The sequence below is a fragment of the Leuresthes tenuis genome, unplaced genomic scaffold (assembly GCF_036924035.1).
Source record: "Leuresthes tenuis unplaced genomic scaffold, fLeuTen1.0.hap1 SCAF_1, whole genome shotgun sequence".
Classification (NCBI taxonomy): domain Eukaryota; kingdom Metazoa; phylum Chordata; class Actinopteri; order Atheriniformes; family Atherinopsidae; genus Leuresthes; species Leuresthes tenuis.
The window spans coordinates 29155994-29177791 of NW_027325355.1; the positions used below are offsets into that span (position 1 = coordinate 29155994).

The following is a 21798-nucleotide window of genomic DNA, read 5'->3' on the forward strand; positions in this document are numbered from 1 at the left end:
AGCAGGAGACCCATCTGTCAGCTTCAAATAACCATCGTTATATATATATATATTATATAAGTTAAACAATAGATTTATCTAACAGAACCACAGATGAGATGTGATGGGCAGACACGGTCCATCCATCCATTTTCTGTACCGGGTCGGGGGGGCTGGAGCCTGTAGGCCGTCCAAAAGAGCCATTTTCATTATTTTCATTAACATTTAAACCTAATGCTGTTTCCAAAGGGAAAAGTTCTCCAGATCTTCTGAGGTCCATCAGCTTCCTTTAATGACTCCTTTCGGCGGTTTGGGAGCTGAGGACACTGACGGCTGCAGTTTCTGAGGAATCTGTGTCCTTTCCTTCTGAATCTAAGACATTACGGTCTGATTCTCCTCTTCGTGATGCTCCCAACGCTGTCAGTAGGAGGCAGATGTGAATGAGTGAAAGTCTTGATACTTTAACTTCTCTGAAAAGACTGAAGTGAGGAGACATCTCTGCTACTTTAAGGGATGTTTGTTCTGACGCTTTTTCCGTGTTGTTCAGATTGTTTCCTCCGACGTGCTTTTTGCATGTAGCGCCTCCTGTGGCCTGTTTGTTTCCAGCAGTCCTCCCCCCCCTCCTCCCACGCGCCCTCTCTCCATCAGTCCTCGAGCAGCAGCAGCAGCAGCAGCAGCAGCAGCCTCTCCTCAGACATGGAGAGTTTGTAGAAGCGCAGCAGCAGCGCCGGCTCTCCCCTCCTCGCTCCGGTGGATGTTGGATCATGAGGTCTCCGCGGCTCTGGGCGGCTCTGTGCCTCCTCCTCCTCACCGCCTCCTGCCGGTTGTGCTCCTCCGCCAGACACGGTAAGATGCTCGGATTAGATGTGATAAACAGCTGCTGGAGACGGATGCACTCCGTCTCTAATGAACTGCGAGGCGCGGTGCGTAAATCACGACTTCCCCGAAGAGCTGTTGCTGTGCTCACTGACAGCAGCCAGTTTGCAGCACTTTGAATGTCCTCTTTCTTCGACTTTCCAACATTTCTGCAGCCTTTTCGGGAAATTTGCACATTTCCTTTCATATTTTGCTTGTGTTTCTCTTCATTTTAGAGCAGAATTTGTGGAAGTTCCTCTCTTTTCCCTCAAACATTTTAGATTATAGTCGAATAATGAAGCTGAAATGAATGTATTCGCCTCATATGTACTCAGTTCGATCCTTGGGGGTCTTTGTGCATCAACTGAAGAGAAGTCGGTAGGACTTTGGGCTGTTTCCGGCTCCGTTTATCTGCTTCTCATCTGTTTACATCAGTGCCAAATCGGTGCGTCACTGACGCAAACGCTGTGACCGGGTCGGCTCGGATGTGTCTCGATGAATTCATGAATCATTTTCTTGTTTGTTTTGCGACAAGAGAAGAGAAGACGCTGCCGGTCTGTTCCTGAATGTATCATCATGTAAACGTAAAGAAGTCGCTCTGTTATATATAAACAGGTCTGTAACACAATTAGAGCCAAAAATGAGTTCAGAACAACATGTATTGGAGGAAAATTCACCACAAAGTTCAAGATTGGCTGTAAAAATAACTTAAAGCCAAAGGAGAAAGCAGTCAGAATATGAGTAAGTTAATCATGTATGAGGATTGTTTGAGACAGACAGCATGAACAACCACATATAAATTATTAAAGACGTATGAAAAAGATCAGCTATGACATAATGTGCTGTAAACATACAGATGCTTCAAATAGATGGACCAAAATAACCAAAGAGACGCTGAAAAGGTGCTAAATGAATCCTAATAAATGCAAATGAACCAATATGAGACCGGATGCCTTCCTGAGAGATGTAGTCAAATGTCCAGTGTCTCATTATCTATCTGCCCAGTGGACATCATTATTATTAATAATGATAATAATACAGAAAGCACAGAAAAGCAGATTTATTATTCAAATTTATGACAAACCTTCACAAAAACATTTGCTGACGCTACAAACTGCTTCAAAAATGTGAAATCCGTGAACATTAAATCTGTGGAAACGTACGTCATCTGGTTATGAGTCATAACTGGTCTCTCCGCTGTCTGCCCGCGCGTGATTACACCGACTCTGCGCGCGGTTCAGTGGTTCAGCACCACGGACAGATCCCAGCATCCTGCAGCTGTTTCACGTGGGAAGAAAAGCTGATTTTACCTTTTATTATCCGTCCAGCAGCTCACTTATGATTCCTCAGGTGTTTCAGTGCTGTGGGGCATTTCCACAGGGACCTACAGCTTGAGTTTATTCACATTTTTGTTGCAGTTTTCTGAGTAATCGACCACAATTTCCTTAGTGAGGAATATTTGTTTAAATAAAAACATCCCAGACTTCAAAATGATAAATGCAAAGTGCTGGTTTTGATTGATAAGCTGTCGGAAATAAAAATAATAAGAATCTTCAGGTAGAAGTCAGTTATGATCAAGAAGAAGCTTTGAACGGTTAAAATTAGGGGAAAAGATTAAATCAGTCACCAAAAACAGCTGCAGATTGTTGCATATTGATTGGATATTTGAGCCTTTTGAACTCATTCCATTTAAACATGACAGGATTTCTTTTTTATGTCGGGTTTTTAGCTGGAAATGATGGTATAACCGGCCGAATGCTGTAATTTATGATGATTAATAATCAAAACAGTGCAATAAAAGGGTGGTGCGGGCAGCAGTGCACGGATCCACAGTAACATGCATGCATCCGTGCATCAGAGGCTGCTAAAGTGATTCTAACGATAAGAATATCACATCTATTGGTGCCGACTAACTGCATGCTGGGAACTCAGCTTTAACCTGCTCTGACAGAATATTACTGGCTTATTCTAACGGTTTTCACAGTTATTTATGTAATATTTTCCACGTTTAATACGAACACACAGCGGTGTGACATGGAGGCAACTCTATATGAACAGCTGAGCTCATGAGGAATAATTTAATGTTTTCAGATTCTTCTCCCAAACTGAGAGAGAACTGGCTCCTTTGGTCTAATTTAGCTGGTAGCTGCTATCCAACCTTGTGGCTTCGACTTCAGCTTGTTGTTCAGAGTGTTCTTGGAGGACTGGGCTCTATATATGTTTAAATGTCCCGCTGCTGCTTCAAAGTACAACAGGTTTTCTGACGTGGCTACTTGAACTGAAACCTCTTCTCTGCTTCTCCAGACTTCCAAAGTAGTGTCAGATCTGTCCAGATGAGCCCAAAACTCCTTTCAGATTCATCACCGTCTCATGACAGAATAATTGGAAAGTTATGTTGATTCAGTCGTGTAGGTTGGTCCTTGGCAGCGATAATTCTTCCCATACCTTTAGGAATAGACTCCTACATGTCCGGGACAGAGGGGAGTTTTAATCTATTCCTCAGTCAGAACTTCTTCCAGCTCTTTTAGGGATGATAATGAAGCAGTTCCCCGCTCCAGAACCTCCCAGATCTGGAGATGGGAACGTGTTCCTCATCACAGCAGCGCTGTTCCTCTGCTTGTTGTTGTGTTGAAGTCGGCTTGAAGTGGGCAATAAACCACTTCTTCAAGTTAATGCACCATTTTTCAACATCTATGGGGGAAAGAACAGATTTTGCAAAGGCAGCGGTTGTGATATTGAATTGGCACATCTCTGCAGTCACTGAGTTACTCCCAGCTCTGTGTGTTTTAATGCTTCAGGGTCTCTGTAACTGAGGCTGTCCCTCCATCCCGAGTTACCCGGAGCCAGTTTGGTCTTCTTTGATGATTTTAGGCACAGTTCCTGCTGAAACGCTGCACAACCCAAAGGTTTACTTTACTGAGGCTTCAGCTATTCATGCTTCACCAAACCGCCCTTTTGGAAGTCAGAAAGGTCACATGTGACGGAGAGATTGGTTTAAAAGGATAAAGACGAGAAGAAGAGGTCTGCAGTGCACGTGCGTCAGATTTATGTACCGTCGGGATTTCAAACATTGACCAATATCAACTGAAGTCCAACCCTTTTATTTCTGCATGATACAAAATACAGTTTTATTGTTGATGTATTTGGCTTTTATCCAAAGCAACTTGCAGGCAGGGTAATGTCTAAGGACCCCTACTGAAGGTAGAACCGCTCCCACGCGAAAAGTGCCATCATTATAGACCCTGGATTCTTCTACAAACACACATTTCAGAGCGTGGAACTGTTTGGAAGACAGAGAATACAACAGAGAAGACCATGAAGAGTGAAAACCTCAGAGACTGGACTGGAAAACAGGAGCCCCAGCAGCCCGTCTCCCTCTCTGAGCTCCAAACACTTCGGTTCCTGCTGAAGATGGAACATTTTCAGCTCCAGTGCGTTTCTGCAGCAGCGGGACTGAGACGCACATCAGAAGAATGTCAGTGTGTGAAGGTCAGAGTTGAAAGGTCCGGCCGAGCTGTGCAGGGTGCGACCAGCTGCTGCCGCTCTGTTGCTTTTACTTTGCTTCATACCAGTCATTCCACCTTAAATCCCCCGTCTGCCCTCAGAGCAGCACGAGGCCTCAGCCTGGCAGGTAGATAATGGACGATAACAGCAAAGCACAGACACACCAGTGATGATGATGAGGTTAAAAGGCAATTTGGTGATACTGGACTCTGTGTTGCAGATGAAGTGTTGGCCGTACGAAGCCCTCCTTTTCTCTCTTTTAATTTTTACCACTCCTCTCTTCTACAGGCAGGATTGTTAATGTTCAGGGATAATCATCACAGTGGCTGATGGGGACCTACCTGCCTCTTGTTTTTATTCCTTTACCATCATCGTAGCGTGTCTGATACGGAGGAAGTGACTGTTTTCTCATTCCTTAAGATGACAGAAACACCTGCAGGAAAACTGAATTCCAGCTCTGCTAATCTGCTCATTAAAGTTTGAAAACAAATCATGTCTCAAAGACCTTCTCTGAAAAACGACTGATCAAACAGAAATGTAATGTGCTGGAGTTTTTCTTTGAGCTTTTATTGAACATTTATGAGTTATTTACTTTGGTCAGATTAACTTTTAAGGCCTCTACAAAGCCAAAGCTGCATCTGTCATTATGTAATAATGACACAACATTTAATACTTATTTGTGGTGCTTTCCCAATACCCATGACTGCCTGAATCAAACTAATGCTGCTTATAAAATGGCTTCTGGGTCTGCAGTAAACTACCTAAACTCACTTTTACAGGCTTAACCCCCCCCCCCACACACACACAAAGCAGAGACTGTTCTCATCTATGGTTCCATCATGGTGGAACAAACTGAAATTAAAGCAAGACCAAAAAGGGATTTAAAGCCTCCTTATATTGTATTGTTATGTTTCTGTGGGACTGGATTCAGTTAGAACTGAAATTAACGGGTAATTCTGGTGGAAACATTAAAACATTTGTGTTTGGGAAACGGGATGAAGCAGCAGTGTGTGAGAGAAACGTCTGCAAAGTGAGTTTAAACAGTAAATGCGCTGCATGTTCCATGCTTATGCAAACTTTAGGGATTTATAATGTTGTTAGATCATAAGAAAAGGATAATAAGCTCTGGTGCTGTTAGCTTAGATGCTAATGGTGTTCAAATAAAGAGAATAATGTGTAAAACCTTCTGTGTGGAAACATAAATGACAGTGAGGTCCAGTTACTGTGTGTCCAGCTAAGCCACGCCCACTGACCTCTTTCTCTGGCCCCCAACGCCAGCCTTAACCAGTCCAGGTGGATGTGACTGCCAGGTAGATCTGCCACGACGATGCTCTGCTTCCCCTGTAAGAGTTGCCATGCCGATGGTAACATTTCATCCGATGCAGACGTTTACATGGCGCCTAAAACTGTGGCCACAAACACATTTTCATCATCAAGAATCAAAATGGCATCCATTCAGGTGATGTTGGCCTGATAAAAAGAATCTAATAGAGTGAACCGTGACGTATTCTGACCCTGACCAGGTAATGTTGCCTAAACCCAGTGGAACAGCTGCTAATCCTCCCGTTTGGAGGCTTATAGTGAAAACAATTCTTTTGGCTTAAAAACTTACATTATTTCTTATGTTTATGATGTAATAATTCTCTCATCAGTCAATCAGCATTTCAGCGAGAAAGGAGGATGTTTTAGGTGATGCTCTGGATGCTTTCTCCACTGCGAGGGTTTCTTATTCTTCTGTTTTATAACCGTTCGGACACTAAACATTCATGGCAGCAAATTATCCACAGACTAATGGCCAGATATATCTGCCCAGTCCGTGTTTGGGTCACAAATCATTTCCACAGCAATTCTGCTCGTTACAGACTTAATTTCACTGAATTCCTCCTAATTAGTGGGTGATGTCGAGTGTTAAACGCGATCACTGAGCAACGGTGAGTGCAAAGAGGCTGAGACGGTCCGCCAGGAGCAGGCAGGGATGGAGAGACGATGTGTGGGCGGCGGATCGAGCAGAGATTAGTCATCATGTGGAGTTTGGCTGGAGGCACGGCGAACAGAAGGAAGAATGGACGCAGGATCTCTCCACCCTATGTTCAGCTTGTTTAATGGAAATTCCTCCTCTGACAGCAGTGGAGGCTTCTTTGTGTCGTCATGGAGACCGTACCTGGTCTGGATTGTGACATCTTAAATCAGGAGAAACCTAACGAACGAGGAATCTGCAGCATGTTGCCATCTGTGTGACTTCCCTCTGGCAGCTTCGTTGGTCTCAGTTTGAGGCCTGAAACCTGAGCTGTTCCAGGAATCTAAATATTCTAAAATCCATCCTCTGACAACAGGAAATTTCACCATAACTGCACAGTGAAAGCAGATAAAACTACAGCTTGATCTGTTTGTGCAGCGCGCCCCGTTTACTCCGGGAGAAGCTTCAGCTACAACAGGAGGAGTGGATGATATGCAGGATTACAGGAACCTTTAAGACTGGCTCAGATAAACATCAGAGAGCAACTGCCTCTGCTGCCGTTTACAACCTCTCAGCAGATGAGAACCTGAGAAAAGGTCAACTGTTACACCCACAGGCACATATTTCCATCTGCAGGCTCCTAGCAACCGTCTCCATATCAGTGTTGTCCTCATCTCTCACCTCAGTTCTTCATGTTTCCTTCCAAGCTGCCAGACTTTCTTATAAAGTGGTCTTGATCAATTTTCACTCATTTTCAGTCTTTTGTCCGTTAACACTGACCTAAAGACACGTCTTTTCTTCCCTTTTCTTCAGTTGTATCTATGGAAAACACCAAAGATGACACAGTTTGACAGACAGCAGCAACACAGAGACGCCCAAACAGCAGTTAGCTGAGCTGCAGACAGAGAACGGAACAAAAGGCAGCCAGAGAGGAGCTTTGGGATGTCCTTCAAGAAGCCTGGAGAAAGTTTTCTTTCTCTCTTTTCTGTACGACATAAGCCAAAAGTTTACAGAGAAAATGATCACCTTCTGCATGTTTACGCCGGTTAAACTCGTCCTTCCCGTGGAGTCGATCTGTATTTATTATTAAAACAACCAAAATCGAGTTCATTTTACAGCTTTTCAGGAGGTTTCTTTCATCTCTGCAGCAACATAAGAAAATCTATCTCATTAAGATTAAGATCAGATTTATTGTCTTATATCCGGCTCTGTTGAACACGTGCACGTGCACATGCACGTGCACAGGCTCACACAGTCAGAGGCAGACTCAGATACACTGGAGCGGATATGACATGCCTTGTGGTTTATCTAACCCTGACCAGTTCGATGCCTAAACCTAACCAGACAAAGAGTAGAAACCTTTCTCCTGCTTATTCCTGCTGTAGCTTCACCAGCTCCTGGCCCAGCTTTTTAAATGAGTAAAAACTCATCACACTTTCTAAAAAACACAGCTTTCTGACACAAATCTAAAGATTGCTTCATAAACTTCTGAAAGACGAGCAGCTCTGAGGTGTCATGTTCTGTGTTTTTGCCTTTGTCCTCAGTTCCTTCTGCCCTGCCTTCAGCTGTGTTCATGATCATCAGCGGCACTCACTCACCAATCCACAGTATTTAGTCTCCCGGTCTGCTGCCGTCGGGGTTGCTTTACTCCCCCATCTCTGTTAAATCAAAAATAAATCAAGTTTTTACGTTAAATCTGCATTCAGGTCCTTCATCTCCTCGTCTCCACCACACCGTGACAAAGAGCTAATAAAAACTAATGGTTTGCCTCTTTGAAACGTCGGTTTGGTTGACTTTTATTGTCTTTTTGTGTCTGCAGGTTGTCTGTTTGAGAAGAACCTTTGTCCCAGAGACCAGTTGTGCAACGATGGTGAGTATTTGACTCTCCCTGGATAGCAGAATACTTTCCTTTCATGTTAGCAGAGAAGAAGAAACCCGACCCTTGTTGTGTGCACACACTGGAGAAAATATCGAAGCTGTGCTGCTGGACTGTCTGGAGCAGGGATGTCAAACTCCGGTCCTCGAGGGCCGCTGTCCGGCAGGTTTTAGATGTTTCACTGCTTCAACTCACCTATCAATCTTTGGAAGAGATCCATTTAATCTGTACCAGGTGTGTTGAAGCAGGGAAACATCTAAAACCTGCCGGACAGCGGCCCTCGAGGACCGGAGTTTGACATATGTGGTCAAACTCAGTGTAATCTCACTGTGATACTCTGATGTTGAACCTTATTGGACGTTTTATATTAAAACGCAGCTGAAAGCTGCTGTTTCACTTGCTGAGGCGTGAACTTTGAAGGATGTCTGGAGTTCTCCAGCTCTGTGGTCTTCTGGAGGGCAGGAATGTTGAGTTTTTGAACAGTTGATGTTATTCCAGTTTCATCCGGGTGATTTTTAAAAGAAAAGGAAGGATCTGGATTAGAAGTATTGTCGTGCTTTGCCTTCACCGCAGCCCGACTCTGTCTGGACCAACTCTGCAGTGAAGGAGAGGAGCATCATGTTGTGATGTTGAACCACAGTCAGACCTCTGTTCTCAGCTTCTGCTCTGCTGCCTCCATCTTCCCACAACTCCATCCCAAAGACTGTTCACAGCCTTTTTAAAGTAACGTTACATTCGTGTCGGACAGGTTTGCAAACTGAGCGACTGCAGCCGATCCCAGCAGCCGATCCCTGCAGCCGATCCCTGCAGCCGATCCCTGCAGCCGATCCCAGCAGCAGATCCCTGCAGCCGATCCCAGCAGCCCATCCCTGCAGCCGATCCCTGCAGCCGATCCCAGCAGCAGATCCCTGCAGCCGATCCCAGCAGCCCATCCCTGCAGCCGATCCATGCAGCCGATCCCTGCAGCCGATCCCAGCAGCCGATCCCAGCAGCCGATCCCTGCAGCCGATCCCTGCAGCCGATCCATGCAGCCGATCCCTGCAGCCGATCCCTGCAGCCGATCCCAGCAGCCGATCCCTGCAGCCGATCCCTGCAGCCGATCCCTGCAGCCGATCCCTGCAGCAGATCCCAGAAGCCGATCCCAGCAGCCGATCCCAGCAGCAGATCCCAGCAGCCGATCCCTGCAGCCGATCCCAGCAGCCGATCCCAGCAGCCGATCCCAGCAGCCGATCCCAGCAGCCGATCCCAGCAGCAGATCCCAGCAGCCGATCCCAGCAGCCGATCCCTGCAGCCGATCCCTGCAGCCGATCCCTGCAGCCGATCCCAGCAGCCGATCCCTGCAGCCGATCCCAGCAGCCGATCCCAGCAGCCGATCCCAGCAGTCGATCCCTGCAGCCGATCCATGCAGCAGATCCCAGCAGCCGATCCCAGCAGCCGATCCCAGCAGCCGATCCCTGTAGCTTCAGGAAGCGTCCATCAGAGGCTTGACCTGGCTTTAAATCCCTGCTTCCTGCCTGCTCCTTTAAATATGATGGTGTGCACACACTCCAACAGGTGCTGCATTATTGATGATGGCTTGTTGGGCCCGGAGGACGTTTTGTTCCCTGATCTGACAGGTGGGAGCGTTCTGAGGGCTTTGATTGAGCGTGTGGTGAGGAAGAGGAGGTGTGTGAGGAAAAGCAGGGTGTGCTGCAGAAAGCTCTGGAAGCTCTGGAACATCAGCCTGGAAGCTCTGGAACATCAGCCTGGAAGCTCTGGAACATCAGCCTGGAAGCTCTGAAACATCAGCCTGGAAGCTCTGAAACATCGGCCTGGAAGCTCTGAAACATCGGCCTGGAACCTCTAGAACACCGGCCTGGAAGCTCTGGAACATCAGCCTGGAAGCTCTGGAACATCAGCCTGGAAGCTCTGGAACATCAGCCTGGAAGCTCTGAAACATCAGCCTGGAACCTCTAGAACACCAGCCTGGAACCTCTGGAACATCAGCCTGGAAGCTCTGGAACATCAGCCTGGAAGCTCTGGAACATCAGTCTGGAAGCTCTGGAACATCAGCCTGGAAGCTCTGAAACATCAGCCTGGAAGCTCTGGGACATCAGCCTGGAAGCTCTGAAACATCAGCATAAAACATCAGCCTGGAAGCTCTGGAACATCAGCCTGGAAGCTCTGAAACATAAGCCTGGAGGCTCTGGAACATCAGCCTGGAAGCTCTGGAACATCAGCCTGGAAGCTCTGGAACATCAGCCTGGAACATCAGCCTGGAACATCAGCCTGGAAGCTCTGGAACATCAGCCTGGAAGCTCTGGAACATCAGCCTGGAAGCTCTGGAACATCAGCCTGGAAGCTCTGGAACACCAGCCTGGAAGCTCTGGAACATCAGCCTGGAAGCTCTGGAACATCAGCCTGGAAGCTCTGGAACATCAGCCTGGAACCTCTGGAACATCAGCCTGGAAGCTCTGGAACACCAGCCTGGAAGCTCTGGAACATCAGCCTGGAAGCTCTGGAACATCAGCCTGGAAGCTCTGGAACATCAGCCTGGAAGCTGTGGAACATCAGCCTGGAAGCTCTGGAACATCAGCCTGGAAGCTCTGGAACATCAGCCTGGAAGCTCTGGAACATCAGCCTGGAACCTCTGGAACATCAGCCCGGAAGCTCTGGAACATCAGCCCGGAAGCTCTGGAACATCAGCCTGGAACATCAGCCTGGAACATCAGCCTGGAAGCTCTGGAACATCAGCCTGGAAGCTGTGGAACATCAGCCTGGAAGCTCTGGAACATCAGCCTGGAAGCTCTGGAACATCAGCCTGGAAGCTCTGGAACATCAGCCTGGAAGCTCTGGAACATCAGCCTGGAACCTCTGGAACATCAGCCTGGAACCTCTGGAACATCAGCCTGGAAGCTCTGGAACATCAGCCTGGAAGCTCTGGAACATCAGCCTGGAAGCTGTGGAACATCAGCCTGGAAGCTCTGGAACACCAGCCTGGAAGCTGTGGAACATCAGCCTGGAAGCTCTGGAACATCAGCCTGGAAGCTGTGGAACATCAGCCTGGAAGCTCTGGAACATCAGCCTGGAACCTCTGGAACATCAGCCTGGAAGCTCTGGAACATCAGCCTGGAACCTCTGGAACACCAGCCTGGAAGCTCTGGAACATCAGCCTGGAAGCTCTGGAACATCAGCCTGGAAGCTCTGAAACATCAGCCTGGAAGCTCTGGAACATCAGCCTAGAAGCTGTGGAACATCAGCCTGGAAGCTCTGGAACATCAGCCTGGAAGCTGTGGAACATCAGCCTGGAAGCTCTGGAACATCAGCCTGGAAGCTCTGGAACATCAGCCTGGAAGCTCTGGAACATCAGCCTGGAAGCTCTGGAACACCAGCCTGGAAGCTGTGGAACATCAGCCTGGAAGCTGTGGAACATCAGCCTGGAAGCTCTGGAACATCAGCATGGAAGCTCTGGAACATCAGCCTGGAAGCTCTGGAACACCAGCCTGGAAGCTGTGGAACATCAGCCTGGAAGCTGTGGAACATCAGCCTGGAAGCTCTGGAACACCAGCCTGGAAGCTCTGGAACACCAGCCTGGAAGCTCTGGAACATCAGCCTGGAAGCTCTGGAACACCAGCCTGGAAGCTCTGGAACACCAGCCTGGAAGCTCTGGAACATCAGCCTGGAAGCTCTGGAACATCAGCCTGGAAGCTGTGGAACATCAGCCTGGAAGCTCTGGAACATCAGCCTGGAAGCTGTGGAACATCAGCCTGGAAGCTCTGGAACATCAGCCTGGAAGCTCTGGAACATCAGCCTGGAACCTCTGGAACATCAGCCTGGAAGCTCTGGAACATCAGCCTGGAAGCTCTGGAACACCAGCCTGGAAGCTCTGGAACATCAGCCTGGAAGCTCTGAAACATCAGCCTGGAAGCTCTGGAACATCAGCCTAGAAGCTGTGGAACATCAGCCTGGAAGCTCTGGAACATCAGCCTGGAAGCTGTGGAACATCAGCCTGGAAGCTGTGGAACATCAGCCTGGAAGCTCTGGAACATCAGCCTGGAAGCTCTGGAACATCAGCCTGGAAGCTGTGGAACATCAGCCTGGAAGCTGTGGAACATCAGCCTGGAAGCTGTGGAACATCAGCCTGGAAGCTCTGGAACATCAGCATGGAAGCTCTGGAACATCAGCCTGGAAGCTGTGGAACATCAGCCTGGAAGCTGTGGAACATCAGCCTGGAAGCTCTGGAACACCAGCCTGGAAGCTCTGGAACACCAGCCTGGAAGCTCTGGAACACCAGCCTGGAAGCTCTGGAACATCAGCCTGGAAGCTCTGGAACACCAGCCTGGAAGCTCTGGAACATCAGCCTGGAAGCTCTGGAACATCAGCCTGGAACATCAGCCTGGAACATCAGCCTGGAAGCTCTGGAACATCAGCCTGGAAGCTCTGGAACATCAGCCTGGAAGCTCTGGAACACCAGCCTGGAAGCTCTGGAACATCAGCCTGGAAGCTCTGGAACATCAGCCTGGAAGCTCTGGAACATCAGCCTGGAACCTCTGGAACATCAGCCTGGAAGCTCTGGAACACCAGCCTGGAAGCTCTGGAACATCAGCCTGGAAGCTCTGGAACATCAGCCTGGAAGCTCTGGAACATCAGCCTGGAAGCTGTGGAACATCAGCCTGGAAGCTCTGGAACATCAGCCTGGAAGCTCTGGAACATCAGCCTGGAAGCTCTGGAACATCAGCCTGGAACCTCTGGAACATCAGCCTGGAAGCTCTGGAACACCAGCCTGGAAGCTCTGGAACATCAGCCTGGAAGCTCTGGAACATCAGCCCGGAAGCTCTGGAACATCAGCCTGGAACATCAGCCTGGAACATCAGCCTGGAAGCTCTGGAACATCAGCCTGGAAGCTGTGGAACATCAGCCTGGAAGCTGTGGAACATCAGCCTGGAAGCTCTGGAACATCAGCCTGGAAGCTGTGGAACATCAGCCTGGAAGCTCTGGAACATCAGCCTGGAAGCTCTGGAACATCAGCCTGGAAGCTCTGGAACATCAGCCTGGAAGCTCTGGAACATCAGCCTGGAAGCTCTGGAACACCAGCCTGGAACCTCTGGAACATCAGCCTGGAACCTCTGGAACATCAGCCTGGAAGCTCTGGAACATCAGCCTGGAACCTCTGGAACATCAGCCTGGAAGCTGTGGAACATCAGCCTGGAAGCTCTGGAACACCAGCCTGGAAGCTGTGGAACATCAGCCTGGAAGCTCTGGAACATCAGCCTGGAAGCTCTGAAACATCAGCATAAAACATCAGCCTGGAAGCTCTGGAACATCAGCCTGGAAGCTCTGAAACATAAGCCTGGAGGCTCTGGAACATCAGCCTGGAAGCTCTGGAACATCAGCCTGGAAGCTCTGGAACATCAGCCTGGAACATCAGCCTGGAACATCAGCCTGGAAGCTCTGGAACATCAGCCTGGAAGCTCTGGAACATCAGCCTGGAAGCTCTGGAACATCAGCCTGGAAGCTCTGGAACATCAGCCTGGAAGCTCTGGAACACCAGCCTGGAAGCTCTGGAACATCAGCCTGGAAGCTCTGGAACATCAGCCTGGAAGCTCTGGAACATCAGCCTGGAACCTCTGGAACATCAGCCTGGAAGCTCTGGAACACCAGCCTGGAAGCTCTGGAACATCAGCCTGGAAGCTCTGGAACATCAGCCTGGAAGCTCTGGAACATCAGCCTGGAAGCTGTGGAACATCAGCCTGGAAGCTCTGGAACATCAGCCTGGAAGCTCTGGAACATCAGCCTGGAAGCTCTGGAACATCAGCCTGGAACCTCTGGAACATCAGCCCGGAAGCTCTGGAACATCAGCCCGGAAGCTCTGGAACATCAGCCTGGAACATCAGCCTGGAACATCAGCCTGGAAGCTCTGGAACATCAGCCTGGAAGCTGTGGAACATCAGCCTGGAAGCTCTGGAACATCAGCCTGGAAGCTCTGGAACATCAGCCTGGAAGCTCTGGAACATCAGCCTGGAAGCTCTGGAACATCAGCCTGGAACCTCTGGAACACCAGCCTGGAAGCTCTGGAACATCAGCCTGGAACCTCTGGAACATCAGCCTGGAAGCTCTGGAACATCAGCCTGGAAGCTCTGGAACATCAGCCTGGAAGCTGTGGAACATCAGCCTGGAAGCTCTGGAACACCAGCCTGGAAGCTGTGGAACATCAGCCTGGAAGCTCTGGAACATCAGCCTGGAAGCTGTGGAACATCAGCCTGGAAGCTCTGGAACATCAGCCTGGAACCTCTGGAACATCAGCCTGGAAGCTCTGGAACATCAGCCTGGAACCTCTGGAACACCAGCCTGGAAGCTCTGGAACATCAGCCTGGAAGCTCTGGAACATCAGCCTGGAAGCTCTGAAACATCAGCCTGGAAGCTCTGGAACATCAGCCTAGAAGCTGTGGAACATCAGCCTGGAAGCTCTGGAACATCAGCCTGGAAGCTGTGGAACATCAGCCTGGAAGCTCTGGAACATCAGCCTGGAAGCTCTGGAACATCAGCCTGGAAGCTCTGGAACATCAGCCTGGAAGCTCTGGAACACCAGCCTGGAAGCTGTGGAACATCAGCCTGGAAGCTGTGGAACATCAGCCTGGAAGCTCTGGAACATCAGCATGGAAGCTCTGGAACATCAGCCTGGAAGCTCTGGAACACCAGCCTGGAAGCTGTGGAACATCAGCCTGGAAGCTGTGGAACATCAGCCTGGAAGCTCTGGAACACCAGCCTGGAAGCTCTGGAACACCAGCCTGGAAGCTCTGGAACATCAGCCTGGAAGCTCTGGAACACCAGCCTGGAAGCTCTGGAACACCAGCCTGGAAGCTCTGGAACATCAGCCTGGAAGCTCTGGAACATCAGCCTGGAAGCTGTGGAACATCAGCCTGGAAGCTCTGGAACATCAGCCTGGAAGCTGTGGAACATCAGCCTGGAAGCTCTGGAACATCAGCCTGGAAGCTCTGGAACATCAGCCTGGAACCTCTGGAACATCAGCCTGGAAGCTCTGGAACATCAGCCTGGAAGCTCTGGAACACCAGCCTGGAAGCTCTGGAACATCAGCCTGGAAGCTCTGAAACATCAGCCTGGAAGCTCTGGAACATCAGCCTAGAAGCTGTGGAACATCAGCCTGGAAGCTCTGGAACATCAGCCTGGAAGCTGTGGAACATCAGCCTGGAAGCTGTGGAACATCAGCCTGGAAGCTCTGGAACATCAGCCTGGAAGCTCTGGAACATCAGCCTGGAAGCTCTGGAACATCAGCCTGGAAGCTGTGGAACATCAGCCTGGAAGCTGTGGAACATCAGCCTGGAAGCTGTGGAACATCAGCCTGGAAGCTCTGGAACATCAGCATGGAAGCTCTGGAACATCAGCCTGGAAGCTGTGGAACATCAGCCTGGAAGCTGTGGAACATCAGCCTGGAAGCTCTGGAACACCAGCCTGGAAGCTCTGGAACACCAGCCTGGAAGCTCTGGAACACCAGCCTGGAAGCTCTGGAACATCAGCCTGGAAGCTCTGGAACACCAGCCTGGAAGCTCTGGAACATCAGCCTGGAAGCTCTGGAACATCAGCCTGGAACATCAGCCTGGAACATCAGCCTGGAAGCTCTGGAACATCAGCCTGGAAGCTCTGGAACATCAGCCTGGAAGCTCTGGAACACCAGCCTGGAAGCTCTGGAACATCAGCCTGGAAGCTCTGGAACATCAGCCTGGAAGCTCTGGAACATCAGCCTGGAACCTCTGGAACATCAGCCTGGAAGCTCTGGAACACCAGCCTGGAAGCTCTGGAACATCAGCCTGGAAGCTCTGGAACATCAGCCTGGAAGCTGTGGAACATCAGCCTGGAAGCTCTGGAACATCAGCCTGGAAGCTCTGGAACATCAGCCTGGAAGCTCTGGAACATCAGCCTGGAACCTCTGGAACATCAGCCTGGAAGCTCTGGAACACCAGCCTGGAAGCTCTGGAACATCAGCCTGGAAGCTCTGGAACATCAGCCCGGAAGCTCTGGAACATCAGCCTGGAACATCAGCCTGGAACATCAGCCTGGAAGCTCTGGAACATCAGCCTGGAAGCTGTGGAACATCAGCCTGGAAGCTGTGGAACATCAGCCTGGAAGCTCTGGAACATCAGCCTGGAAGCTGTGGAACATCAGCCTGGAAGCTCTGGAACATCAGCCTGGAAGCTCTGGAACATCAGCCTGGAAGCTCTGGAACATCAGCCTGGAAGCTCTGGAACATCAGCCTGGAAGCTCTGGAACACCAGCCTGGAACCTCTGGAACATCAGCCTGGAACCTCTGGAACATCAGCCTGGAAGCTCTGGAACATCAGCCTGGAACCTCTGGAACATCAGCCTGGAAGCTGTGGAACATCAGCCTGGAAGCTCTGGAACACCAGCCTGGAAGCTGTGGAACATCAGCCTGGAAGCTCTGGAACATCAGCCTGGAAGCTGTGGAACATCAGCCTGGAAGCTCTGGAACATCAGCCTGGAACCTCTGGAACATCAGCCTGGAAGCTCTGGAACATCAGCCTGGAACCTCTGGAACACCAGCCTGGAAGCTCTGGAACATCAGCCTGGAAGCTCTGGAACATCAGCCTGGAAGCTCTGAAACATCAGCCTGGAAGCTCTGGAACATCAGCCTAGAAGCTGTGGAACATCAGCCTGGAAGCTCTGGAACATCAGCCTGGAAGCTGTGGAACATCAGCCTGGAAGCTCTGGAACATCAGCCTGGAAGCTCTGGAACATCAGCCTGGAAGCTCTGGAACATCAGCCTGGAAGCTCTGGAACACCAGCCTGGAAGCTGTGGAACATCAGCCTGGAAGCTGTGGAACATCAGCCTGGAAGCTCTGGAACATCAGCATGGAAGCTCTGGAACATCAGCCTGGAAGCTCTGGAACACCAGCCTGGAAGCTGTGGAACATCAGCCTGGAAGCTGTGGAACATCAGCCTGGAAGCTCTGGAACACCAGCCTGGAAGCTCTGGAACACCAGCCTGGAAGCTCTGGAACATCAGCCTGGAAGCTCTGGAACACCAGCCTGGAAGCTCTGGAACACCAGCCTGGAAGCTCTGGAACATCAGCCTGGAAGCTCTGGAACATCAGCCTGGAAGCTCTGAAACATCAGCCTGGAAGCTCTGGAACATCAGCCTGGAAGCTCTGGAACATCAGCCTGGAAGCTCTGGAACATCAGCCTGGAAGCTGTGGAACATCAGCCTGGAAGCTGTGGAACATCAGCCTGGAAGCTCTGGAACATCAGCATGGAAGCTCTGGAACATCAGCCTGGAAGCTCTGGAACACCAGCCTGGAAGCTGTGGAACATCAGCCTGGAAGCTGTGGAACATCAGCCTGGAAGCTCTGGAACACCAGCCTGGAAGCTCTGGAACACCAGCCTGGAAGCTCTGGAACATCAGCCTGGAAGCTCTGGAACACCAGCCTGGAAGCTCTGGAACACCAGCCTGGAAGCTCTGGAACATCAGCCTGGAAGCTCTGGAACATCAGCCTGGAAGCTGTGGAACATCAGCCTGGAAGCTCTGGAACACCAGCCTGGAAGCTGTGGAACATCAGCCTGGAAGCTCTGGAACATCAGCCTGGAAGCTCTGGAACATCAGCCTGGAAGCTCTGGAACACCAGCCTGGAAGCTCTGGAACATCAGCCTGGAAGCTCTGGAACATCAGCCTGGAAGCTCTGGAACATCAGCCTGGAACATCAGCCTGGAACATCAGCCTGGAAGCTCTGGAACATCAGCCTGGAAGCTCTGGAACATCAGCCTGGAAGCTCTGGAACACCAGCCTGGAAGCTCTGGAACATCAGCCTGGAAGCTCTGGAACATCAGCCTGGAAGCTCTGGAACATCAGCCTGGAACCTCTGGAACATCAGCCTGGAAGCTCTGGAACACCAGCCTGGAAGCTCTGGAACATCAGCCTGGAAGCTCTGGAACATCAGCCTGGAAGCTCTGGAACATCAGCCTGGAAGCTGTGGAACATCAGCCTGGAAGCTCTGGAACATCAGCCTGGAAGCTCTGGAACATCAGCCTGGAACATCAGCCTGGAAGCTCTGGAACATCAGCCTGGAAGCTCTGGAACATCAGCCTGGAAGCTCTGGAACATCAGCCTGGAACATCAGCCTGGAACCTCAGCCTGGAACCTCAGCCTGGAACCTCAGCCTGGAACCTCTGGAATATCTGATTCAGATATTTAGCTCAGTCTGTGGTCACCAGGATATTCTGATGTAAAATGTAGAAATGAATCAGTTTCATAAACTATGCATTTCTAAATCAATTAGTAATCAGGGAAATGACTACAACTAACATGTTAATAACTAGCAAAGCATTTATTCAAAGGTAGTTTTTTAGGCCTGACACTTGACACTTCAAACTGTTTTCTTTGTTTTTTATCTGTGTTTCTGCTTTAATGATTCATAGATCAGAGTTAAGTGGCTTTAAAAAAGTCCAGTTTTTGCTGTGCAGTGCAGAAAAATCCTGTTTCGTGTCCTTAAACATCAATATTTTGTCTAAATGTCTTTAATTGTTTTTTTTTAATACAGGAGTAATTTAGTAAAAAGCACGCACTCGGACTCAGTGAAAGAAATGGCGTCTTTGAACGTCTGTAATCTGCGTTAAAGCAGGTAATGAACTGCGCTGCAGACGTCACCTCCGCGTGAGAGCGTCGTCACGGCAGCAGGGAGGCGAGGAGAGAGGAGGGGCGAGAGCAACGTAAACAAGGGCTCCCTCCGTCAGTCGCTCTCAGCCAATCGCAGCTTGTGCTCGCCGTCTCCGTGACAACAGTGACATCACTTGCCTGACGACCATGTGTCTCCCTCATGTGTCTGATGGGAGGTGGAGGGAAGACGGAGGTGATGACTCACCGTGGCCCCACACACACCTGCACTGTGTGTGTGTGCGCGTGCATGTGAGAGTGCTCATGCACTCCCACTCTGCAGACGTGCACATTATTGTGTGTTTCTCTTCTTTCCAGCTTTGTGAAAGACCGATTGTTTTTCAGGTACGGAAGCCCTGAGAGCTCAATACGCACACGCACGCACACACGTGCACGTGCACAGGCAGACAGCAGCTTCAGTGAACACTCGTATGTTAGAGAAGACACAAACGGACTAACTGATGTGAAAGGTCCTCGGAATGAAAAGAGAAGCATTTTCCATCTTTCAGTATCTTTACGTCTCCATGGCAACAGCAAGCACGGCCCACCCGTGTTTTTCCACTTTCTGATGTCCGCTGGAAGGAGGCAGGTTGGAGGCAGGATGGAGGGAGGTTGGAGGCAGGATGGAGGCAGGTTGGAGGCAGGATGGAGGCAGGTTGGAGGCAGGTTGGAGGAAGGATGGAGGCAGGATGGAGGCAGGTTGGAGGCAGGTTGGAGGCAGGATGGAGGCAGGTTGGAGGAAGGATGGAGGCAGGATGGAGGCAGGTTGGAGGCAGGTTGGAGGCAGGTTGGAGGCAGGTTGGAGGCAGGATGGAGGGAGGTTGGAGGCAGGTTGGAGGCAGGATGGAGGGAGGTTGGAGGCAGGTTGGAGGCAGGATGGAGGGAGGTTGGAGGCAGGTTGGAGGCAGGATGGAGGGAGGTTGGAGGCAGGATGGAGGCAGGTTGGAGGCAGGATGGAGGCAGGATGGAGGCAGGATGGATGCAGGATGGAGGCAGGATGGAGGCGGGTTGGAGGCAGGTTGGAGGCAGGTTGGAGGCAGGATGGAGGCAGGATGGAGGGAGGTTGGAGGCAGGATGGAGGCAGGTTGGAGGCAGGTTGGAGGCAGGTTGGAGGCAGGATGGAGGCAGGATGGAGGCAGGTTGGAGGCAGGATGGAGGCAGGATTGAGGCAGGATGGATGCAGGATTGAGGCAGGATGGAGGCAGGTTGGAGGCAGGTTGGAGGCAGGATGGAGGGAGGTTGGAGGCAGGTTGGAGGCAGGATGGAGGGAGGTTGGAGGCAGGTTGGAGGCAGGATGGAGGGAGGTTGGAGGCAGGATGGAGGCAGGTTGGAGGCAGGTTGGAGGCAGGATGGAGGCAGGTTGGAGGCAGGATGGAGGCAGGATGGAGGCAGGATTGAGGCAGGTTGGAGGCAAGATGGAGGCAGGATGGAGGCAGGTTGGAGGCAGGTTGGAGGCAGGATGGAGGCAGGTTGGAGGCAGGATGGAGGCAGGATGGAGGCAGGTTGGAGGCAGGATGGAGGCAGGTTGGAGGCAGGTTGGAGGCAGGATGGAGGCAGGATGGAGGCAGGTTGGAGGCAGGATGGAGGCAGGTTGGAGGCAGGATGGAGGCAGGATGGAGGCAGGTTGGAGGCAGGATGGAGGCAGGGTGGAGGCAGGATGGAGGCAGGATGGAGACAGGATGGAGGCAGGTTGGAGGCAGGCTGGAAACAGGTTGGAGGCAGAATGGAAGCAGGTTGGAGGCAGGATGGAGGCAGGTTGGAGGCAGGTTGGAGGCAGATTGGAAGCAGATTGGAAGCAGGTTGGAGGCAGGTTGGAGGCAAGATGGAGGCAGGATGGAGGCAGGTTGGAGGCAGATTGGAAGCAGGTTGGAGGCAGGATGGAGGCAGGATGGAGGCAGGTTGGAGGCAGGATGGAGGCAGGTTGGAGGCAGGTTGGAGGCAGGTTGGAGGCTTTGACCCCAAACAGGAGCTTTCAGAGATGGATTCTCAGGGTTCTGTCAGAGTTCGTGTGGTTTCGGATGTTCTGGTTTCCCATTTTAGATCGATAAACCCGGTTCTTTTGGTCACTTCTGTCAGTTTTTCAGGTTCTGGTTCTTTGGGTCCGAATCTCAGGGAAACTCAAACTGTGACAGTTAAGCCTCAGAATATGTTGGAGACTAAATTTCATCCAATCTTAGATCTGTTTTCTCCTGATAATTTATTCACAAACCAGCAGCTGGTTCTACAGACGAAGAGCCTGAAAAGAGCCCAAGAAAGAGCCTGAAAAGTGCCTGAAAAGAGCCTGAAAAGTGCCTGAAAAGAGCCTGAAAAGAGCCCGAAAAGTGCCTGAAAAGAGCCCAGAAAAAGAGCCTGAAAAGAGCCCAGACAAAGAGCCCAAAAAAGAGCCTGAAAAGTGCCTGAAAAGAGCCCAGAAAAAGAGCCTGAAAAGAGCCTGAAAAGAGAGCCTGAAAAGAGCCCGAAAAGAGCCTGAAAAGAGTCCGAAAAAGAGCCCGAAAAGAGCCTGAAAAGAGCCCGAAAAGAGCCCAAAAAAGAGCCTGAAAAGAGCCCGAAAAGAGCCCAGACAAAGAGCCCGAAAAGAGAGCCTGAAAAGAGCCCAAAAAGAGCCCGAGAAAGAGCCTGAAAAGAGTCCAGAAAAAGTACCTGAAAAGAGTCCAGAAAGAGAGCCTGAAAAGAGCCCAGAAAAAGAGCCTGAAAAGAGCCCGAAAAGTGCCTGAAAAGAGCCCAAAAAAGAGCCTGAAAAGAGCCTGAAAAGAGCCCAGAAAAAGAGCCTGAAAAGAGCCCGAAAAGAGAGCCTGAAAAGAGCCCGAAAAGAGCCTGAAAAGAGCCCGAAAAGAGAGTCTGAAAAGAGCCCAAAAAAGAGCCCGAAAAGAGCCTGAAAAGAGCCCGAAAAGAGCCCGAAAAGAGCCCAAAAAAGAGCCTGAAAAGAGCCCGAAAAGAGCCTGAAAAGAGCCCGAAAAGAGCCCAGACA

At 50.4% G+C, this 21798-nt stretch overlaps 1 protein-coding gene across 4 annotated transcripts in view; it reads left to right on the forward strand.

The window, feature by feature from the left end:
- Window positions 1-645: 645 nt before the first annotated feature.
- The window catches only part of ptprnb (protein tyrosine phosphatase receptor type Nb), a 39180-nt gene continuing 18027 nt past the window's right edge, over window positions 646-21798 (forward strand). For all 4 annotated transcript variants that reach the window (XM_072378009.1, XM_072378012.1, XM_072378082.1 and 1 more), the window contains exons 1-2: window positions 646-825; window positions 8115-8165. In XM_072378009.1, the coding sequence (XP_072234110.1) occupies window positions 744-825; window positions 8115-8165 (133 nt within the window). In that variant the 5' untranslated portion in view covers window positions 646-743. The remainder of the gene's footprint in view (window positions 826-8114; window positions 8166-21798) is intronic.